The 21288-nt window shown below is 37.2% G+C and overlaps 2 protein-coding genes across 5 annotated transcripts; one reads left to right on the top strand and one right to left on the bottom strand.

Annotated features, from left to right (window-relative positions):
• Nucleotides 1-284: 284 nt before the first annotated feature.
• slc39a6 (solute carrier family 39 member 6) lies at nucleotides 285-8644 on the top strand. 2 transcript variants are annotated; one of them, XM_016295197.1, is made up of 10 exons: nucleotides 285-395; nucleotides 1823-2515; nucleotides 2711-2855; nucleotides 2955-3059; nucleotides 5128-5297; nucleotides 5962-6138; nucleotides 6316-6748; nucleotides 7336-7416; nucleotides 7556-7746; nucleotides 8094-8644. In XM_016295197.1, the coding sequence occupies exons 2-10, from the start codon at nucleotides 1832-1834 to the stop codon at nucleotides 8244-8246; spliced, it is 2139 nt and encodes a 712-aa protein (XP_016150683.1). In that variant the 5' UTR covers nucleotides 285-395; nucleotides 1823-1831; the 3' UTR covers nucleotides 8247-8644. The 2 variants fall into 2 exon arrangements, with proteins under 2 accessions (XP_016150683.1, XP_016150684.1); XM_016295198.1 differs by lacking the exon at nucleotides 285-395 and adding an exon at nucleotides 532-614.
• A 1750-nt stretch (nucleotides 8645-10394) lies between these two features.
• cyp7b1 (cytochrome P450, family 7, subfamily B, polypeptide 1) lies at nucleotides 10395-20106 on the bottom strand. 3 transcript variants are annotated; one of them, XR_001611059.1, is made up of 7 exons: nucleotides 19799-20106; nucleotides 16579-16715; nucleotides 14794-15396; nucleotides 11976-12182; nucleotides 11677-11855; nucleotides 10602-10987; nucleotides 10395-10510 (listed from the first exon to the last, which is right to left on the bottom strand). XR_001611059.1 is itself a non-coding variant. In XM_016295195.1 (6 exons), exons 1-6 carry the CDS (start codon nucleotides 19873-19875, stop codon nucleotides 10661-10663), a joined length of 1530 nt encoding a protein of 509 aa, XP_016150681.1. In that variant the 5' UTR covers nucleotides 19876-20106; the 3' UTR covers nucleotides 10531-10660. The 3 variants fall into 3 exon arrangements, 2 of the variants coding, with proteins under 2 accessions (XP_016150681.1, XP_016150682.1); XM_016295195.1 differs by lacking the exon at nucleotides 10395-10510 and having other exon boundaries at nucleotides 10531-10987; XM_016295196.1 differs by lacking the exons at nucleotides 10395-10510; nucleotides 16579-16715; nucleotides 19799-20106 and adding an exon at nucleotides 15706-15766 and having other exon boundaries at nucleotides 10531-10987.
• Between the last annotated feature and the right edge of the window lie 1182 nt (nucleotides 20107-21288).

The following is a 21288-nucleotide window of genomic DNA, read 5'->3' as shown; positions in this document are numbered from 1 at the left end:
ACTTCATTTGTACAACTTTAAAGGCGATTTTCTCCATATTTTGATTTTTTTTTGCACCCTCAGATTCCAGATATTCAAATAGGCCTAGTTGTATCTCAGCCAAATACTGTCCTATCCTAACAAACCATACATCGATTGAAAGCTTCAGCTTTTAGGTGATCTCAATTTCGAAAAATTGACCCTTACGACTGTTTTTTGTGGTCCAGGGTCACATATTTCAAATGTTGGATATGGATGCTCGACTAAGATGAATCAGACAACTGCGCGGTCATGTGACTACATCTGAACCAATCAGCTTCCGCCTTCCGACACTTCTCTAAAATCATCAGACTAACCAGATCACGGAGCGTCTGCTATTTGAAACGGAAAAAGAGGTCTATAATCACATCGAATCGGTAAGTCTAGCGTTTTATTGGTTAATCGCCGTTAGTTCGGCAATGGCAGGGAAGAGATGAGACCGCGCGCTCCTCTCAAACAAAAGACACTCGCTCAGTTTCCGGTTGTATGATGACGTTTCTTTGCACACGGTCGGGTCGAGGCGCTCGTGGTGTTGTGTGCACAATCGCAGTCTATAACGCGCTTACTTTCGAGCGTGGAGCGCGTGTGGACTCCCGGTAAGCAGTGTTGATGTATGATCCGTTCGTTACGCGTGTAAACAGAGTTAGGACGGGAGAAATTCGGTGTGCAGCGGAAGGTAACGTTACCAACTAGGCCGCGTGACGCCTGTTGTTCCTCCACATCAGTTCTGATAAATGTGCAAGTAAAGATTTCATAGATCTCAGAATATAAACGAAACTGACTCGGCTCGTACGCAATTCAGTACGAAACGTAATTAACGGTAAAAGCGACGTCGCAGTCAGTGTGTAAACAGCTGTGAGTGATGCGCGGCGTGCTGGAAGTGCATTAGAACTGAAGTCACCTGATGCTGCTCTATCACAGTCTTCCAAATCACAATAATAGAATGTCAGGCGAACACTTTTCAGAAGCACGCGAATTCGGTTTTTATGCCGTGTTTCACGAATACGGCGTCCCAATACTTTTTTCTTTACAATATTAGTAACAAATGCCATACCTTTCTGTAGACCTTTTTGATTTTGTAGCTAGTTTTAAATGTACAAGTATTCCATCTGTTCCTTCTGTACAGTATCTAACAGTAAACTAATTGGGTCTTATGTACAAATAATTGCGTGGATTATTCGTATATTATACACGGAGAAGTTCTCGTGAAATATTAACGCACATTCACAACGTGCATGCGCTAGTGACTTTGGTCGTTCTGCATGAAGTTTGTAATTTGCGTAAAACATCCCCAAACTGTAGTCATATATGGGACTTCCGCACAACCTTTCCTGCAGCATTCCTTCCTTCCTTCCTTTACATACATGAACTAGGCCTAAGTATTTAAGATGAAATATCTCTATATAAAATTGAATCCTAACATGCTAATAAAGCCACTCAGAGTATGCGATTTTTGTTTGTGTGATTACAGTCGTTACTATATTTTATCATACATTTTGAATACATTTGGCTAAAAGTTATTGATGAAACATGATTTGTTTGTGTACACACAGTTCGTGAATGTGACCCACTATTTTAACAATATACTGTGTTTATACTAACTAAATGTAGTTTAAAAACTATTAACTATAGATTTTTTTTAATAAATAAAAGGAATGTTTTCATTTTCACACAAGTTGTACTGAAAAAATGGAGGCATTAAAAACTAGGTTTTTAAAGCTTTTTTCGGTTTCAAAATTGCAATGTTGACATTGTGCCATTTCAGCATTGTTATAATAATGGTAATATTTGTTATATGTTTTAGGATGCCAGTATGATTGGCAGGTGGCCACGCCTCTTTCCAGTGATGTCACTGACATTGCTGTGGGCGTGTTCAGTGGGGGCAGGTACAGACTGCAAGTCTATGGCCATTGAGACGGATGTTCAGGTGGCAGAACAGGCACAGCAGCGCCACCTACAGGCTTTGTTTGACAAATATGGGCAAAACGGGAGTATCTCCTTAGAAGGCCTGTACAACCTACTAAAGGGGGTGGGGCTAGACCGAATCCGAAAAGTGATGGTGCATCACCATGGCAACGGACATAATCACACACACGTGCATGATCACACGCACGCTCATGTGGACAAACTCACCACACACACACATCCCGCCACCAACAAGAAGGGGGGTATTGACCATAACGTGGAGAAGAGTGACCCCATCCCAAAAGTGCAGCCTGATCCCGCCTCTGGGAAGAAAAGCCAGTCGGATGCTCATCACAATCTCTACATGAAGATGAATCAGGACTTGACCACAACTTTGACTACGCCGTCTTACGTCACAAAATCACGGCGGACTAATCGTAGCGCTGACTATGATTTAACACAGGACCACGCCTCCTTTAACTCCACCCAGGCCAATGTAACACCGTCTAACCACACCCACCAGACTGAGGACACACCCACCCATGCGCAAGACGACCATGATCAGCATGGACTTGACCATTCGAGTCTAGCGGTACACAAACAGCTATTTATTTAAATGTTCATTTTATTATGTATTGTAATATGTTTGTATGTATTTATATGTTTATTTTAATTTAATACAATTTTTATTTTTCTATATTACAAAGTTTTTCTCTTAAGCTTTTCTACAGACCCTTGCAAATCCCTGACATACTCCACTCACACAAGTTTTGAATTTCTCTTTCAGTGTCTAAATGCCTCCACAATCCTGCAGTCACATGGCATGACAAAGGAAATGGGTCTCTCTGTCAAGGACTTCAGTTACCTGTGCCCTGCCCTTCTCATGCAGATTGATTCCAATTCTTGCCTCTTGCATGACGATGACCATTCAGGTGAGCTTTTGAGGATGGAATTTACATAAAGCTGTGTTTTTGTGACACAATCACAATACTTGATCAGCAGAATCTGTATAACAATTTACTTTTTTCCAGATCATTCCCATCACCACAACCACCACCACCACCATCATCATCACAGTCATCATCTACATAATCACACCAATAACAGAAGCCCGAGGAATGCTTCAATTAGCATTGGTAAGTATGTGTTACTTAATATCTTTTGAGACTAAGTTGAGTATTCATTTATATTTATGTTAAGTGTCATCTATTTATGCAAATTACATTTTGTATTAAGTTCAGCCAGAGAAAATCATAACTGTGTGGGAGTCCTATTGGTTTAGTTATGCACAGTATGAAAATAAGAATTTATTTTTTAATTTTTTGATAATCAATGAATGTACAATAATAAAATTCTATACTTTTTGTAGGGTTGGGTATCGTTTGGGTCGTTAGAGGGTCGTTACGGGGTCGTTTTTAAAATAAAAATAAAACAATTCAATAGAACAGAAAAAGAACTGATAATTCTAGTGTTAGAAGGTCATTATTTATAATAAATAAGTGGAAAGAATAGAGAATGCTAGTGTTAGGCTCTTTTTTTTCTTTATAAACAAAACAAGTAGTTAGAATAGAAATAGAATAGAGAGTGCAGATGTTAGAGGGTCAAGTTTTTTAATAAAAAAAAACAAGCAGATAAAATTAGAAGTAGCATTAGAATAAAGAGTGCTAGAGTTAGAGGGTAAAATAAAGATGATAGAGGTGTGCTTTGAAAATATTAAGGACTCAGCTGCTTGGATTGAGCTGGGCAGGTCAGAACAGCTAATGTAGAAGTCCATGAAAGTTTTATCATAGGTAGAATGCAAAATGTTTCAATACAAGCATTTCAGTCAAATGTAATTTATGCAATATTTCAAACCTTTAACCCACTTGGGAAAAGCAATCCATGGCAACAGTTTAAAAGTAGCCCAATTCTGTGGAAAAAATGCGGACTTGGCAACCCTGCATCCAACGAGAGCTACCGGAGTCAGCTTTGACTGATCACATGTCGAGAATAAGGAGAGATGACTGACAAGACCATGCTGGAGTATTTGCTGCTCAACAGATTTCTGAGCTCATTGACAAATATCTGATCTTGTAAGATGTGCTCCCTTTACACAGAGTGTGTGTGATTGCGAAATCGAAAGTGAAAGTAAACAGCGCAAACGCTTATTCAAAAATATTTAAATACACCACATCCTGAGAGCGGCACCCTGATGCGCCAAAATTATACACAATATTAGAATGTTTAAAGGAGTGGACACGAAAATCGCGGGAGAGAAACGCATGTTGCGGGAGCAGGCGGCAGTGGTCAGATATTCAGCGGGAGTGGGATTAAGAAAACATCAGAATCCCGGACATTTTGGGCAATTAAGAAATCCCGGCCGGAAGCATTTTTGTAGGTCCAAAAAGAGGACACGTCCGGGGAAAAGAGGACGTATGGTCACCCTAATTTATAATCTATTGCTAATCGATGTATTCTTTTTAAAGTAGAATATGGAACATCTTTTCTGCCTCATTCTGTGACAAGAAGCCTCATCAGATCACAAAAGGAAGCATTTGACTGGTGTTGTGGAGTAAAAAGGATATAATATTCTCTTTTGTTGGACAACAGGTTTAGAAATGTGAATACAAGGGAAGTTTAGCTTTAGGCATTTTAATTTAAAGGAACACTCGACTATTTTTGAAAATAGGCTCATTTTCCAACTCCCCTAGAGTTAAACAGCTGAGTTTTACCGTTTTCGAATCCATTCAGCCGATCTCCGGGTCTGGCGGTAGCACTTTTAGCTTAGCTTAGCATAGATCATTGAATCTGATTAGACCGTTAGCATCTCGCTCAAAAATGACCAAAGAGTTTCTATATTTTTCCTATTTAAAACTTGACTCTTCTGTAGTTACATCGTGGACTAAGACCGACGGAAAATGAAAAGTTGCGATTTTCTAGGCTGATATGGCTAGGAACTATACTCTCATTCCGGCGTAATAATCAAGGAACTTTGCTGCCGTACCATGGGTGGAGCAGGCACAATGATAACTCTGGTCATTTTTGAGCGAGATGCTAACGGTCTAATCTTTGAGTGAGCGTTAAGTGATGGCAAAGGTAATCTTAATGTAAAAATGATCATGTACAATGAAATATCCAATATCCACTGATACCACAAAAATAACAAATGTGTGGTACTATTGTGAAAAATGCAGCCTTTCTAAAAATTGTGTGTTTGTGTTACAGCATGGGTAGGAGGGTTTCTCTCCATCACTTTGATCAGTTTGCTGGCGTTAGTTGGTGTGGTTTTGATCCCACTCATGAACCGAGTTTGCTTCAACTTCCTGCTGAGCTTCCTGGTGGCCCTTGCAGTGGGAACTCTGAGCGGAGATGCTCTCCTCCACCTCATACCACATGTAAGACACAAACTCAAATTTAGTATTTAGTTGTTGTTGATTTTTGGTCTGTGTTTTTACTAATATGATTGAATCATGGGAAGTCACCTGTGATTGCATATTTACAAATGCACATAAACTACCATTCAAACATTTGGGGTCAGTAAGACTTTTTAAATGTTTTTAAAAGTCTGCTCATTTGAATAAAAAAAACAGTAAAAGTAATATTATTACAATTAAAAACATCTGTTTTCTAATTGAAAACTGTTTCTGTTTTCTATTGGATTTTAAAATGTAATTTATTCCTGTGATGCAAAACTGATTTTAGAAATCATGCACTTTAGAAATCACCCTTTGAAATCATTCCAGTATGCTGATTTGATACTCAACAAAACATTTCTTATTATTACCAATGCTGAAAACAGCTGTGCTGCTTAATTAAATTAATTTTTCTGAAACTGTGATACATTTGTAACTTTGTAAATGTCTTTCCTCTTAACTTTTGATCAGTTTAATGCAAGCTTGGTGAATAAAAGTGTTAATTACGTAAACAAAATCTTACTGACCCCAAACTTTTAAACAGAATGGTAGTGTGTATTATAGACATGTTTTTCTCTATTCTACAAAATAAAAAGTCAAAGGCATGTTATTTAAAATGTCCTGACCTTTGATTGGCGTCTCTCAGTCTCAGAGTCATCACCAGCACGGCCACTCTGAGCATCATCACCATGGTGAAGAGGTGGAAGAGGATTCCCTTCGGCCGGTGTGGACGGGGCTCACAGCTCTGAGTGGAGTCTACATCATGTTCCTCATCGAACACTTCCTGACCCTCGGCAAAATGTACAAGGACAAAAAACAGAAGGTCAGAAAAGCAAGTCTAAGATCTCCTATTTCATGTTATAGTCGTGTAATTCACATTCTTCTTTTAGCCATTTCAAAAGTCATAATATTAATTTCCTAAATGTTATAATGATGTGGATGTTGCATAGAGGTGTTCCTTGAATTTCTGTAATTTAAAATGTTATTTTTATGCTTGTAGGTGCAAAAGAGGGTTGAGTTCACCACAGAAGTTTTGGAATCTGAGAAACTGCCGTCATTAGAAGACAATGATGTCAAGACGATTGAGGGTAATGCTGAAACAAATGGTGGAAGTGCATGTGGGCGGGGTGTTGCAGAGGAAGAGGAGGTGATGTTGGGGGCAGAGCTCTACAATGATGTTGACTGTGAAAACAAATGCCACTCCCACTTCCATGACACTGTTGGCCAATCAGATGAGCAACATCATCATCACCATGACTATCACCACATACTGCATCACCACCACTCCCAGAACCACCACCCGCACACACACACGCACCGACACACACACTCCTACTCGCTCCAGCACTTCCAGGAGGCCGGCGTGGCCACGCTCGCCTGGATGGTCATCATGGGAGACGGGCTTCACAACTTCAGCGACGGACTTGCCATAGGTACGTTTTACACACACACACAGAACAAATGAAACCTTGGACGTGCAATACAAGTGTAAAAAAGTTTATGCATACAGTGTCCACTATACAGGCTTTGATAAACTTGTTGGTGCACTTTTGAAACCACCTGTTTTTGCATGTATTTACAAATCACATACAGGCTTTCTTTTGTTTATATTTATATATAAATAGTTTTTCACTTTTGAAACCACCTGTTTTTGCATGTATTTACAAATCACATACAGGCTTTCCCAACTTGTTTATATTTATATATAAATAGTTTTAAAAAAAATATTTTATGTATACCTTTAAAATGCATAATTTCTTTTTTATATCATATAATTTAAAATTTATTTTTTTATTTATATAAATAAAAATATATTTAAATAAAAAAATCTTAATTTGTTCTCAGAGGATTTGGCAACTGTACATAGTTACAATTAGTTAGTTAATGCTAAATATACATCTGTATGTACTGTGCATATAATAAAATTGATGTGTAAAATGTTTATCACAAAAAATGCATACCAAGGCTTTTGCATACTTTGGAACAGCATTTAAAGATTATATGCAATTTTGTATTTTAGGGGCGGCTTTCACTGAAGGTTTGTCCAGTGGTCTTAGTACCTCAGTCGCTGTGTTCTGTCATGAGCTTCCTCATGAGCTTGGTAAGACATTGTCTGTCATCACAGTGACAGTTATGTTTGTCTTTAGAAATGAATCGGTGTATGGAATTGGCAAAGGAATCAGAAGTCCGGTTGTTGTTCATCACATTGCTTTGAAATGTTTTTTTTTAAATTTACGCAGGTGATTTTGCAGTCTTGCTGAAGGCGGGTATGTCAGTACGACAGGCCATCCTGTACAATCTACTCTCAGCCCTGATGGGATATTTAGGCATGATCACAGGCATTCTGATTGGTCATTATGCTGAAAATGTTGCTACATGGATCTTTGCTCTCACGGCTGGGTTGTTCTTGTACGTCGCTCTTGTGGACATGGTGAGTAGCACAGAAACAGAGAAATTCTGAAATTCTAAAAACTAAAATTACTGTCTAAAATAAAAACCAAAACAAAATTTGCAAATTCAAATGAAAACTGAAAATATAAAACACCTTTTCAAAATATTAATAAAAACTGTAGTAATATATAAATAATTGCAATGTTCTTTTTTATTTTCAATATATATAGTATCTAATTACTGTATGTATTTTTAAGGAAACATATATATTTTTAGTGTGAAATATATATATATTAAATTTTTTTTTTTTGCAACACATTATGGTCATTTGTGTTTACCTAGTTGAAACCGTGATCTCTAAAATTGACCTTTTTGTGTGTTTTATAGGTACCGGAGATGTTACACAATGATGCGAGTGAAGCAGGCTTCAGTCACTATGGTTTCTTCCTCCTGCAGAATGCTGGGATACTCCTAGGCTTTGGCATCATGCTTATCATTGCTGTTTTTGAGCAGAAGATACAACTTGACATTGGCTTCTGACCTGAGGACCATGCAATAACAAGTTAAAATGTTAACAAGAACATCACTTCTAAAAACATCACTCCACAAAAACATCTGCTAACCTTGCTCTTTGACCCTGAATTTTGCTTACCTGGGGTCCACCTGTTGCAATGTCTGATATCTGATTTAATCTGTGAAAAGGTGGCAGCAACTTAATATGCACAAATAATTGTCATCTTATTTGTGGTTTGTGGGAGTAAAAGTATTTATGTTGACTGTTACAATTTGTAGTATAAAAAAGAAACTTGAGCCACATTAAGAATGTGGAGGTGTTTTATTTTTGTTAGTGTTGTACAGTTGCTAATGAAGCGAGTTACATTTGTTCATTTTGCACATGCTGTCTCCAACATTCCAGTAAAGTATTGAGTGTCCCATGATGCCTTTGTCTGATTTCTGTGTGCAAACTGTATTTGAACTTGCCACTGAGTGTATCAGCAGAGTATATGCTGTAATAGTATTTAAGTAATATGTTAAAGATTGTACTTTACAATGTTATTAAATGGTTAGGTGTTTTTAAAGATGAAATTTAATAGGATGTTATATCAAAGCAAAGATCGTTTAATTGAGAATGCATAATTAAGTTTCCAATATCAACTGATAAAATATGAAATACTGACCAGTAGTGATATTAAAAAGAACTGTAATATCAACCAGTAACCATTAAATAAGTAATAATTTGTGTACATTACTATTCAAAGGTTTGGGGTCAGTAAGATCTTAATTAATACTTTTAAGCAAGCATGCCTTAAATTGATCAAAAGTGACAGTAAAGACTTTACATTGTTACAAAAGATTTCAATTTCAAATTATTTTTTTATTTTGAACTTTCTATTCATCGAAGAATCCTGAGAAAAGCTGATCACAGTTTACATAAAAATTTTAAGCAGCATACTGTTTTCAAAATTTATGATAAATGTGTCTTGAGCATCAAATCGGCATGTTACAATGATTTCTGAAGGAACATGCGACACTGGTTGCTGCTAAAAATTTAGCTTTGCCATTACAGATTACATTTTATAACATTAAAATAGAAATCAGTTATTTTAAATTGTAATAATTTTTCACTTTACAGTTTTTACAGTATTTTTAAATCACATTAATGTAGCCTTGGTGAACTTAGAGACTTCAAAAATATCAAAAAATCTTACTGACCCCAAACTTTTGAACAGCAATTTGTTTATTCAATATGCATTTTATGACTTTATGAATAATCCTGACCAAATTCTAAGGGTTAAAAAATAAAATAAAACAGCAGAAACATTTACCTTATAATATTCAATGCTGGAATCAAGAAATGATTAGTCTAGATCAGGGGTGCCCAACCCTGCTCCTGGCGATTGACTCTCCTGCAAAGTTCAGCTCCAACCCTAATCAAACACACCTGAAGCAACTAATTAGGGTATTCAAGATCAGCTAAAAATTAAAGTCAGGTGTCTTTGATTAGAGTTGGAGCTAAACTTTGCAGGACAGTCGATCGCCAGGAGCAGGGTTGGGCACACTTGGTCTAGATGATGAGCTGCAGACTGCAGTGCATGAAATCCCGTTTACTGGCATGTGCAGCCTTTGCCACTTTATTTTACACCCAGTGAAAGGATAAAATTGATTTATGAGAGGTAAGATGTTTGAAAAGCTGTCCTTACCTCACAGTAGCATATACAGTATCTGACAGAAGTGAGTACACCCCTCACATTTTTGTAAATATTTTATTATATATTTTCATGCGACAACACTGAAGAAATGACACTTTGCTACAATGTAAAGTAGTGAGTGTACAGCTTGTATAACAGTGTAAATTTGCTGTCCCCTCAAAATAACTCAACACACAGCCACTAAAGTCTACATAGAGTGAGAGCAATAACACCAAATTTAACACACCTGCTCCCCATTCACACCTGAGACCTTGTAACACTAATGAGTCACATGACACCGGGAGAGAAAATGGCTAATTGGGCCCAATTTGGACATTTTCACTTAGGGGTGTACTCACTGTTGTGGCCAGCGGTTTAGACATTAATGGCTGTGTGTTGAGTTATTTTGAGGGGACAGCAAATTTACAATGTTATACAAGCTGTACACTCAATACTTTACATTGTAGCAAAGTGTCATTTCTTCAGTGTTGTCACATGAAAAGATATAATAAAATATTTACAAAAATGTGAGGGGTGTACTCGCTTCTGTGAGATACTATACAAAGAAAGCTGTTCACTGTAATGCATCAACCCTGATTCAAACTGCAGTGTATACTGTATGTTTAGCTCATTCAAAGATGAGATTTTTCCATGGCAGTGTTATGTATACTGCAGCTTGCATTATTTACAAAATCTTTGCATGCACCCTGTGAAAAAATGAAAGGAAAATACACAAGCACTGACCAGACGACAGTCACTCTCTATTCATTTAGTTAATTCATCCCTCTTCATACTGTCCCCTGGTTTTCTAGTTCTGTATCTGAAAGTGATTTGATTAGCAGGTGGCATGATGCCCAGACCAGCACGGCTGTTGTCTAGCATCGCCTCCTGCTGGTTCTCCAGCCACTGCATTTCCCACATGAGCAAGGCCACACACACAAACTGCTTCAGCTCATTCATCGCAAAAAACCGCCCTGGACACTGTGTGGCTCCAGAGCCGAAAGGCATACGGTAGTACCGGACCTTCTGGCCACATTTATAAAAATCTGTTTTTTCCTTCCCATCCTCCACAAAACGGTCAAATTGGAAGCGCTACAAGAAACCACACATAAAAGACATTTCAATAAATACGTTTTCTAACAATAAAGAAGTATGTTTACAATGAGGTCTGCTAGGTGGATCTAGAGCAGTGATTCTCAACTTTTTGACTTCATGTCCCCCGTTGTCCATAACAGTATTCAAAAGCTGTGACTTCTAGTTGTTTAGGATTTATTGGATGAGTAATAAATTGTAATTTATTCCTTTGATGGTAATTACTCCAGTCTTCTGTGTCACGTGATCCTTCAGAAATCATTACAGTATGCTGGTATTATTGATACTCAATTATTGATAATAATTCTTATTATCATCAATGATGAAAATGGTATTTGTTTAATATTTTTGTGGAAATCCTCAGATTTTTTTTCAGCATTTTGTTATGAGTAGAAAATTCAAAAGAACAGCATTTATTCAGAACAGAATCATGTTGTACCATTCTTTACAAGTCTTTCCTTTTGATTAATTTAGTAATAAGTATTAATTTATGTATTCATTTCTTTTTTGAAATCTTACTCTCCCTAAACTTTTGAATGGTAATATAATAATAAAATAATAATTGCAGTTTCCACAATAATATGAAGCAGCAAAAATTGTCTTCAGCATTGATAATAATTACTGAGGCTTGAAGTAAGAGGCGTTCTGGTTGAGAATCACTGATCTAGGCAGCTGCAGATGCATGTTACCTGAGGCTGATCGTATATTTCAGGGTCAAGGTGTGTGGTTTGTGGGTAAAGAGCAACAATGTCATCTTTTCGTACGTTGATTGAATGCTGGGCATCCAGACGCAAATAGAAATCTTCCTGAACCACACGGATGTTCATTGATACAGAGGAGAGACGTAAACTCTCGTTTACTGAACTCTCTGTAGAGAGAAAAAGACTGAACTTGAAAACTGGCATAGTAACTTAAAATCGATAGCACTGCTTAGACAATAATTAAAATGTGTTTGATGGGTTACTATGTAAGAATGTGTGTGTGTTACCCAGGTAAACCATCTGTTCTAGTTGCTGTCGTGTAATTGTGATGTCTTCTTCAAAGACCAACTGCATGTTCTTCTCTCCAACCACATTGACAATCTCTGCTCTCACTGCTTCAAGGGCTTCCGGGCAGGAGATGAGGTGGTAAAGACACCAGAAGGCTGCTGGGATAGTGTTTCCCACTGATGCCCACAGCATGGCAAAATGATGTGCTGTGGACAGAGACAGAAAGAAAGCTAAGTGTATGTGTGTGTAAACCATTGGGCACTGGTCCAAACCAATGCAGCAAAGTCACGATGAGCGTTCGTTGTGTGTAATACTGTATTTGTTCATGCACATCCTGCATCCAGCATTTCATCAGACAGAAACTGATGGCAAAAAGACCCTTTAACACAAGTCAATTTACAAGCCAGTTATCAACAGTCATCTTGGCAACACCCCAAGGCAGGAATATAATGTGGGGAACAGGCATGCATGTACAAGTCTTTTATACTTGAATGGGGAAGTACCGAAATCTCCAAAGCAGTTTGTCAAGATTATGATTCATTAAAACGAGTCAAATCAGCAATAATGTCTGACAATAAATGCTGCCCTGGCAACTACATGAAATAAAACAAGTTTAATTTGAAGTATCAAAAAAAAAAAAATCACTAAAACTGAAATTAAAGTGTGTGTGTGTGTGTATATGGCGCAGTTGCGCTTCGGGTGTCCCGAGATCGAATCCTGCCTCATGGACCTTTCCCATTCTAACTCTCTAATGTGGGGAACAGGCATGCATGTACAAGTCTTTTATACTTGAATGGGGAAGTACCGAAATCTCCAAAGCAGTTTGTCAAGATTATGATTCATTAAAACGAGTCAAATCAGCAATAATGTCTGACAATAAATGCTGCCCTGGCAACTACATGAAATAAAACAAGTTTAATTTGAAGTATCAAAAAAAAAAAAATCACTAAAACTGAAATTAAAGTGTGTGTGTGTGTGTATATGGCGCAGTTGCGCTTCGGGTGTCCCGAGATCGAATCCTGCCTCATGGACCTTTCCCATTCCCAACTCCCCCATTCTAACTCTCCCACTCACTTCCTATCATATCTCTACTGTCCTGTCAAGGAAAAATGAAAAGAAAAAAAAAGAAGAGGAAAATGCAGACAGAATCAAGGAATCAGGTCATAAAAAATGTACTGTATAACGCATATAATTTTGCTATTGCTACTAATAAAATTTGCATTAAAACATAATTTTAAAGCAATATTTATTATAAAAATTATTTACCAGAAAAACACAGTATTTCTGAAGGAAAAAAATGTAAAAGTAAAATAAAATAATAATTTTTTTGTTTGTTTTTTGATTACTACAATTTAATGAAACAATTAAAATGGAATCCAGAAAATTACTGGAAAACACAGAATTTAGTTAAAAAAAAACTGAATCTGAGAAAAAATATAACATATTTCATAAGGCCTTAAAAATGTAATTTTTGTTCAACTTTTAATAAATTGATGTTAAATTGTGTAAGCTTTATGATTTCAATTTAAATGCTTTTAGGCATGCTTTTTTATTAATAAAATTTAATTTAACCATTAAAACAGAGTCTAGAAAAATTTTAATTGAAAAAACAGAATTTGGCAAAAAGTAAAATGGATTTCATAGTGCCCTAATTATTGTCAATCTTAAGCGCAAAACAGACAGCGCAACTAGTAAAGTCCGATTCCTGGACCAATTACTCTTATGATCTGATTCATTTTATTGAAACACAACCATACAGATTACAACTAACTATGAGACTTAACACTGTGTACTTACTGTTCATATAACAAAGTGTAGTTAAATTGACACATTAACCACACTGTAAAAAAATTCTGTAAAATTTACGGTAAAAAACCGGCAGCTGTGATTGCCAGAATTTTACCGTAAAAAATACGGTAGCACCATTTTAGGTTTTAACTTAAATTTACAGTTAAATACCGTAATTTCATTAACTGAAATAATGTTAATATATCAACCTACTGAAGTACTGAAATCTGTTTTGTACCTTTGTAATACACTGATAACCACCAAATGCAGGTGGTGATGAGAAAGTCACGATGAACCAAAGCCCATCACAAGAAGCTTTTCAATAATAACATATATAGAAGGTGCACAGTGGCATTCACACAAACACTAAACACCATCATGGTAACACACATGAAACTGAAATAATGCAATAAACATTCATTTAACAACATTAGGTGTAACACACAACCCTAATATACAAAACTGATAAGAAAAAACTAAGAAGAAACATAGTTATTTCAACAAAAAATGGCTATTCACTGTAAATTATACAGTCTTTTTCACTTCCAAAAACGGAATACTACCGTAAAATTACATGTAATGTCCAATACAGTTTTTCACCGTATATAGTGGGGGAATTTACCGTTAACCATTTAACAGGTTTTTACTGTAGCATTTTTACAGTCTTTTACTGTTAAATTCACGGTCATTTTTTACATTGCATATTTCTGTTCGTTTAGTGTTATTGTTTAATACATGCTTAAGGACAGCATCTATGCTGCCTCTAAAACTACTGTAAAAAGTCTGTGTAAACACTCCTTTTTTGTGAGAATTGTGGTACATTTACTTAATATTTAAATAATCTCTTTTGGTGCACAAAATCTGAAGACCAGGGTTCTTCATGTCATGATGGGAAAATTATCATACTTCTGTAGATGGGACATTTACCATAAGCAACACACTTCACAGTCATATGTGGGCCCCGCAAGAAGGATTTTAGATTTTCTGTATGAGTGTGTATGTTTGTGTGTGTGCATGTGGGAGAGTCACCTGCTTTATCTCTGTCCTGAAGCGTGTCATACTCCTGGAACAGGGCCGTTCGGGTCTGTATGAACTCGCATGGAGCCCTCCATTCTGCCATTCTTTGAGGATGGAAAAATCTTGTCAGCTTCTCACGAATTTCTTTGGTCTTTCCCAGCAAGGCGATGGGAACACAGGCCATTAGTAAAGGGAAAATGGCATCGAACTTCTCAAAGTCCTCTCGCAGCTGATCCAGATGCAGATTTGACGAATGTCCATATAGCGTGTTAAATGTGGTCTGAAACATTACGCATTTACAGAACTCATATAGTTCCGCCTCTTGCCAGTCGCCATCAGACCCAGACGCTTCACTGGGCAGAAAACGGCGTCGCAGGACCTGCTGTAAGTTTCCCATCATGCTGAACATGAGCGGGTCGAGGGCAGGCCCCTGCAGCAGAGTGTAACTCCGCTTGAGGCTGTCATTCATTCCAGGGAAGAGGCCACTCAGGACCGGTGGGTAACCAAACGTCCTGGATGCTGCGCTGTCTGAAAACGTGTGAAAATCCAGCTGTTTTCCATGTTTGATCACAGACGGGTACTGGAGGGGGTTCATTATGAATGTTATGTACCTTCCTAAAGAAACATACAAAATAAATAGCTGTATGTCATGACATAATGCATAATGTCCAGCAGTTTGACAAGCTCTACTTCAGATAATGTTTTTTTTTCCAGATAATTTTTTGTTCTATATTTTTTGCATGATTTTAGTTGTGTCTGCTAACATCACTTAGAACTAATCTCTAAGGATTTCACAACTTGTAACTTTCTCTTGGTGCTACAGACTTACAATTCTCAAGAAGACAAAATAAAATAAAAACACACAAACAAAACAAATAAAAAATAAAATAAAACTCCAAGGAGGAACAAATATAGGTACTGTACCATAATATCAGACTTTCTGAGTCAGAGTGGACTCTTTTGATTTTGTTTAGTAAACCACCTAGAAACTACCCCGAAAAAAAGTACAAAATAATAATAATAAAAATCACCTCAAATTTATTGAAAAATGACATGGGGGGGGTAAAACGGTGATGAATTAAAGCATCTAAAACAGGTGTGCAAACCCTGCTCCTGGCGATCGACTGTCCTGCAAAGTTTAGCTCCAACTCTAATCAAAGACACCTGCCTTTACTTTTTAAGTGATCCTGAATACCTTAATTAGTTGCTTCAGGTGTGTTTGATTAGGGTTGGAGCTGAACTTTGCAGGAGAGTCGATCGCCAGGAGCAGGGTTGGGCTCCCCTGATCTAAAATATACACTTTCTCTTTTACGGTTCAAACCCTGCTCCTGGCGATCGACTGTCCTGCAAAGTTTAGCTCCAACTCTAATCAAAGACACCTGCCTTTACTTTTTAAGTGATCCTGAATACCTTAATTAGTTGCTTCAGGTGTGTTTGATTAGGGTTGGAGCTGAACTTTGCAGGAGAGTCGATCGCCAGGAGCAGGGTTGGGCTCCCCTGATCTAAAATATACACTTTCTCTTTTACGGTTATAAAAACTGTAACCTTATTTTAAGCTATTAAAAAATTGCTATCCTCTTTCAGGACCATATCTTTTTAATTACAATAACTATGTCAGCATGTGTTGCATAACAGTGTGTCTGAGAGGAAGAGCAAAAGGAAACCAGGGAGTACAAAGTTCAGTTAAAAATGACAAAATATTCATTTTGTTAGAAGTCAGATGTTCTCGTTTAAAAATATATATATTTGTGTATAAATAATGCTAAATAAACATGTGTGTGTGTTTGTCAGATGTACCTGCTATAAGTACAGTAAAAATATCTCCATGCTCCTGCTGCAGTTGTGTAAGAAACTGCTGAGAGTTTTTTCTGAATTCTAAAGCTTTTCCCATGAATGGAATCCAGCCTTTAATCAGCGGCGGCTCACCGTCCTTCCTGCAGCATGCACACACAATGTAACAGTCATGTTTTTTTTTTTTAACATGCTCGTTTCAACTATGTCTAAGAGACTGCCATTCTATGTCATTATATAATACTCACTCAGACAAACACACAAACTCAAACAAACCCCAACCACATAGTTCACCTGCTTACTTAATGTTCTCTGTGGTAAAGCAATGATATAATTGTGCTAAACAAAATGCTTCATTGTTTCAGTTTGTTTTAACAGCAAGTTTTATCTCAAATGATAAAACCAGGACTCAGTTACTGAGAATACTGTGTAATGATCTACTGCTGATGTATATCTCCCATGTCCTACTTTTAGAGACTGACCAGAAAAGGATGGGGTGGCCCTTTGGGAATTAGTTCTCCAAACATCCTTTTGAGACTGCAGCTCGCTAACTGAACAAGTAAACACTGCAGCCCATAGTGGGGTAAATCTCTGACTAAAAGCCTCTGCACAGAGACTATACACAAATTAAGTACGGATGTTAATTTTCAGGTTAACTTAAAGGGGTCGTATGATGCTGCTAAAAAGAACATTATGTTGTGTATTTGGTGTAATGCAATGTGTTTATGCGGTTTAAGGTTAAAAAAACACATTATTTTCCACATAATGTACATTATTGTTGCTTCTCTATGCCCCGCCTTTCTGAAACGTGTTGATGTTTACAAAGTTCATCGTTCTGAAAAGCGAGGTGTGCTCCGATTGGCCAGCTATCCAGTGCGTTGTGATTGGCTGAATACCTCAAGCATGTGACGGAAATGTTACGCCCCTTAACATACTGTGATGCCCTGTGTCCCGGCGCGACAAGACAAAAACAATAAAACCCATTACAAATGAGGCATTTGTTGCATCCAGTGGGGACATAATTACTGATTACAATGACTTATACTGTCTTTTTATTCGTTGTGTATCGCGCTGCGTAAACATAAAACCATGTCTGGAGAAACGACAAACAACAAGCGCTACTCTACACTACTCAAAACTCGCGTTTGAATCGTCAGTGGCAAATTCTTTAAATATAAAAAACGTACTTACAGGCTGTGAGTACCAGACTGTCCTAGCAAAGTTGGAACTGCCCCACTTTATAGAAACAAACACCGGCATTGTAGGCTACTCTCACAGGAAACCGTCCTCATCCGCAAAATGTGCTGCACACATCTGAATATTTGGGTTGAACTGTTCTGGAACAGTGTTGTAAATACAACTTAACCACTGATTTCTAGTTGTGTCCTCTTTTGGAAGGCCAAACAAAGTAGTTTCGCTTTCACAACGAAACACAGCGGATTCGACAAAGGAGCGGCTGGGCCGCTTGTGGCAACCACATGTGACGACCCTGGGCTGGACTCCGCTTCGTCCATGGTGAAAGCCGATCTGGTGATCCTCAGCGACCAGCACGGTTCAGCTCTAGGTATGACGAAGCGGATATCGTCCTCTTTTGGAAGGCCAAACAAAGTAGTTTCGCTTTCACAACGAAACACACAGCGTCTCCACAACATGGCGGCGGCAGCAGCAGCAACAATACTACAGCGAGAATCAAAGTTACGACTTCTTTCTTTGCCTGAACATTTGGGTGGTGTTATGCAAATCTTCCCACATAGTGAGGTAGATATGTTGGGGCGTGTTAGAACTAGCCGTTTTAGGAGGGCGTGATTGACTCTTAACTCTTATAAAGAATATCTCTTTGGATTTGAGACTTTAGTCTTTGCAGCTTTACAGATCTTCTTTATGCACCAATAGCTTGTAACACTCCAAAGAGAAATTAAAATGTTAAATCGCATCACATGACCCCTTTAACAGTTGTGTGTTAATAGGTTACATGCAGTGTGCTTCAGTTATGTTGCAATGCACATCCTTGTTTCAACATGCAAACAAGAGGTTTTGAATCAATAGGATCTTAGTTTGCTCCAAAATAATGCCGATTCGTGAATGAGTCGATCTTTCAGTCAAATTTTTTCAATTAACCATTTAAACCAGTTCACAATGCATGTACCAGTGGTCTCTAATACGATCTACTACAGATACGATGCTTTTGGGAAACGCAGCTCTGAACGATTGGTTAGAATTATATTATAAAATATAATATATAATTAAAGAATTATATTTAAAGGGGTCCTATTATGCTCTTTTACAAAGTCTTGATTTTGTTTTGGGGGTGTACTAGAACATGCTCTCATGCTTGGTGGTTCGAAAAACGCATTATTTTTCACATAATTTACATTATTAAAATACCTTTCTCCCCAGCCTGGCACAAACGGCTCGATTAGTTCCGGCTTTGATGAAGGTCCGCCTTCCGAAAAACAAAAAGTGTTGTGATTGGTTAGCTGTCCCAGTGCGTTGTGATTGGCGAACAGCTTAGACAGTGTTTCAGTACTGCCACGCCCCTTGCTCCGTCTTTCAACAAAAACTTTTTGGCGAATCCGGCACTGTACTCCCTCATGTTGTGGAAGCTGTCCTCAGTAAAATGCGCAGCACACAATAGCAAATTGGGGTTTTTTTATGCCCAAACATACACACTACACACTGACTAAAATTAAAAAAGTGAAAAAGCATAATAGGACCCCTTTAAGATGACGTAATGATTTATAAACCAAATCATGGCTGCAACAAATGGTACTGCAACCAATTAAATTATAAGCATCTTTATAAATAACATGTAATAAAAAATTGTACCTCTACATATGGCTTTATTAATTAGAGGACAACGCGATTACGTAATCGAGTCACTGAATCGGTTCATATTGTTCGAAAGAAAAGATTCTTGTGGGACTACCCGCACTGGAAGCCTTCTATTGAAAGGTTCAATTTCAAACGGAGTAAACAAGCTGCCAGTCCTGCTGTGAATTATTCATATCGTCTTAACAGACACTTCAGTACCAACGCGGCTTAAATGTACTTTAAGTGATGAATGACGATTATAACATTTAGTTTCATCTGTTTGGACATTCACACTAATCATGAATCTGTTGATGCATCATGTTTCTTCAAATATTTGAACAAAAGGCGTCTGCCTATTGAAAATCGTCTACATGACTACATTTGCCAACATGCAGCAAAATATCAGAAAACTCACCTTCTGCGTCCGCAGAAAGCGCAGAACAGCAGCACGGAGATAAAGCCCAGAAAGATCGTCAATAAACACTCCAACATTATCAAAGAGCCTCTGGCTGAGAAAACCTAGAAGACTGGTCCGGAGGAAAACAGGCTTTATGAAGCACTTCACACGATTCGTCCAGGTTTTGCGACTGTTACTTTAAAAGTGAAAGTGCTTGTCATCACCGCACAACTTAAACATCAGAGTCCAATAGGAGATATGACAAGAAATGAGGAGATAATACGCGAACAACGCGAGTGTCCAAGATTTACAGAAAGTCACGCCCAGTGTAGGTCGCTCAATTGAAAGTTAAATATTGCTCAACAGCTACTCGGTCGTATTACTAACCTACTTGGCCCATTCAAGCCTTTCTAACGCACCCACAGCAGAGGAGGAGACTGACATATTTTTCAAACAATTTTAGGATATAGAATTTTTATTTTGAGGACACCTCAAACCCAGCAAGCAATTTTGCGTTTAAAAGACGTCTATTAGACGTCTAAATATAGCCTAGACGTCTAGGCTAAAACGAGGCTAAATTTGGGCTGTCAGTGAAAATCTAATAGACGTCTAATCATAGCCCATTTATAGACTAGTCATCAATTAGACGGCTAATAAACGACTACATATATACGTCTAATAGACAACAAAATGGCAATCCACATTTTACAGTGAATGCACTCAGAAGAATTGGAGAAACTGAGGTGGAGTTTCAACATCTGGAAAAGATCCGGGCAGCAATTGTAAAAAATAAAATAAAATAATAAAAAAAAAAACTCTCCAAAACAACATTTCCTCACTAAAGCTCTCATCTTTGACTATACAGCTTTTATTAAGAAAAATAACATTTTTAACGACTTGGACATTTTAAGACAATACAAAATGATAAAAATACAAAATAATTAATGACAAAATAAAATTGTATAAATACAATACACAAATATAAATATTATGATAGAAAAATCTGGAGTTTTTAACAACTTAAGATAATAAAAATATAAACATGAAAACATTTAAATATTTTAAATAACTTTAGATATTTAAAAGAAAAAAAAAATCTAATACAAATCAAGAGCATGTTATCACACTTAACATTACAGATAAATGACAACATAAAAAAGATTAACCCTTTTGCTGGTTTACTTTTAACAAATAAAACAAACAACAGTGAACTTAAAGGAAATGATTAATTATTGGTTTTATTTTTTGTTTAAAATGCCTCCCAACTGCATTCCTCAAGTCCAACTCTGTTGCTGCCGGGAAGTTGGTCATCACAGCATCTGACAAATAAGAAAAAAAAAGCACAAGAAAAGCTTGACAAAATCTTTTACTTTAATTACACTAATTGTGACAGGGAATCATTCTCTTTTGCTTGGATGCCTACTAAAAACAAAAATTATATATATATATATATATATATATATAGTGTATCACCATTCAGTGTGTTAAAAAAGAGAGAAGCTCTCTGG

Source organism: Sinocyclocheilus grahami, unplaced genomic scaffold (assembly GCF_001515645.1).
Source record: "Sinocyclocheilus grahami isolate Dianchi unplaced genomic scaffold, SAMN03320097.WGS_v1.1 scaffold331.1, whole genome shotgun sequence".
Classification (NCBI taxonomy): domain Eukaryota; kingdom Metazoa; phylum Chordata; class Actinopteri; order Cypriniformes; family Cyprinidae; genus Sinocyclocheilus; species Sinocyclocheilus grahami.
This window is presented reverse-complemented; position numbering and strand designations above follow the sequence as displayed.

Coding starts and splice junctions, on each gene's coding strand:
- cyp7b1 (XM_016295195.1), bottom strand. CDS start 19,875: ATGTTGGAGTGTTTATTGACGATCTTTCTGGGCTTTATCTCCGTGCTG. Junction 11,856..11,975: donor AGAACAGATGGTTTACCTGG/GTAACACACACA, acceptor TTCTCTCTACAG/AGAGTTCAGTAAACGAGAGT. Junction 10,988..11,676: donor AAATATACGATCAGCCTCAG/GTAACATGCATC, acceptor GGTTTCTTGTAG/CGCTTCCAATTTGACCGTTT.
- slc39a6 (XM_016295197.1), top strand. CDS start 1,832: ATGATTGGCAGGTGGCCACGCCTCTTTCCAGTGATGTCACTGACATTG. Junction 2,516..2,710: donor TTGACCATTCGAGTCTAGCG/GTACACAAACAG, acceptor TTTCTCTTTCAG/TGTCTAAATGCCTCCACAAT. Junction 3,060..5,127: donor GAATGCTTCAATTAGCATTG/GTAAGTATGTGT, acceptor TTTGTGTTACAG/CATGGGTAGGAGGGTTTCTC.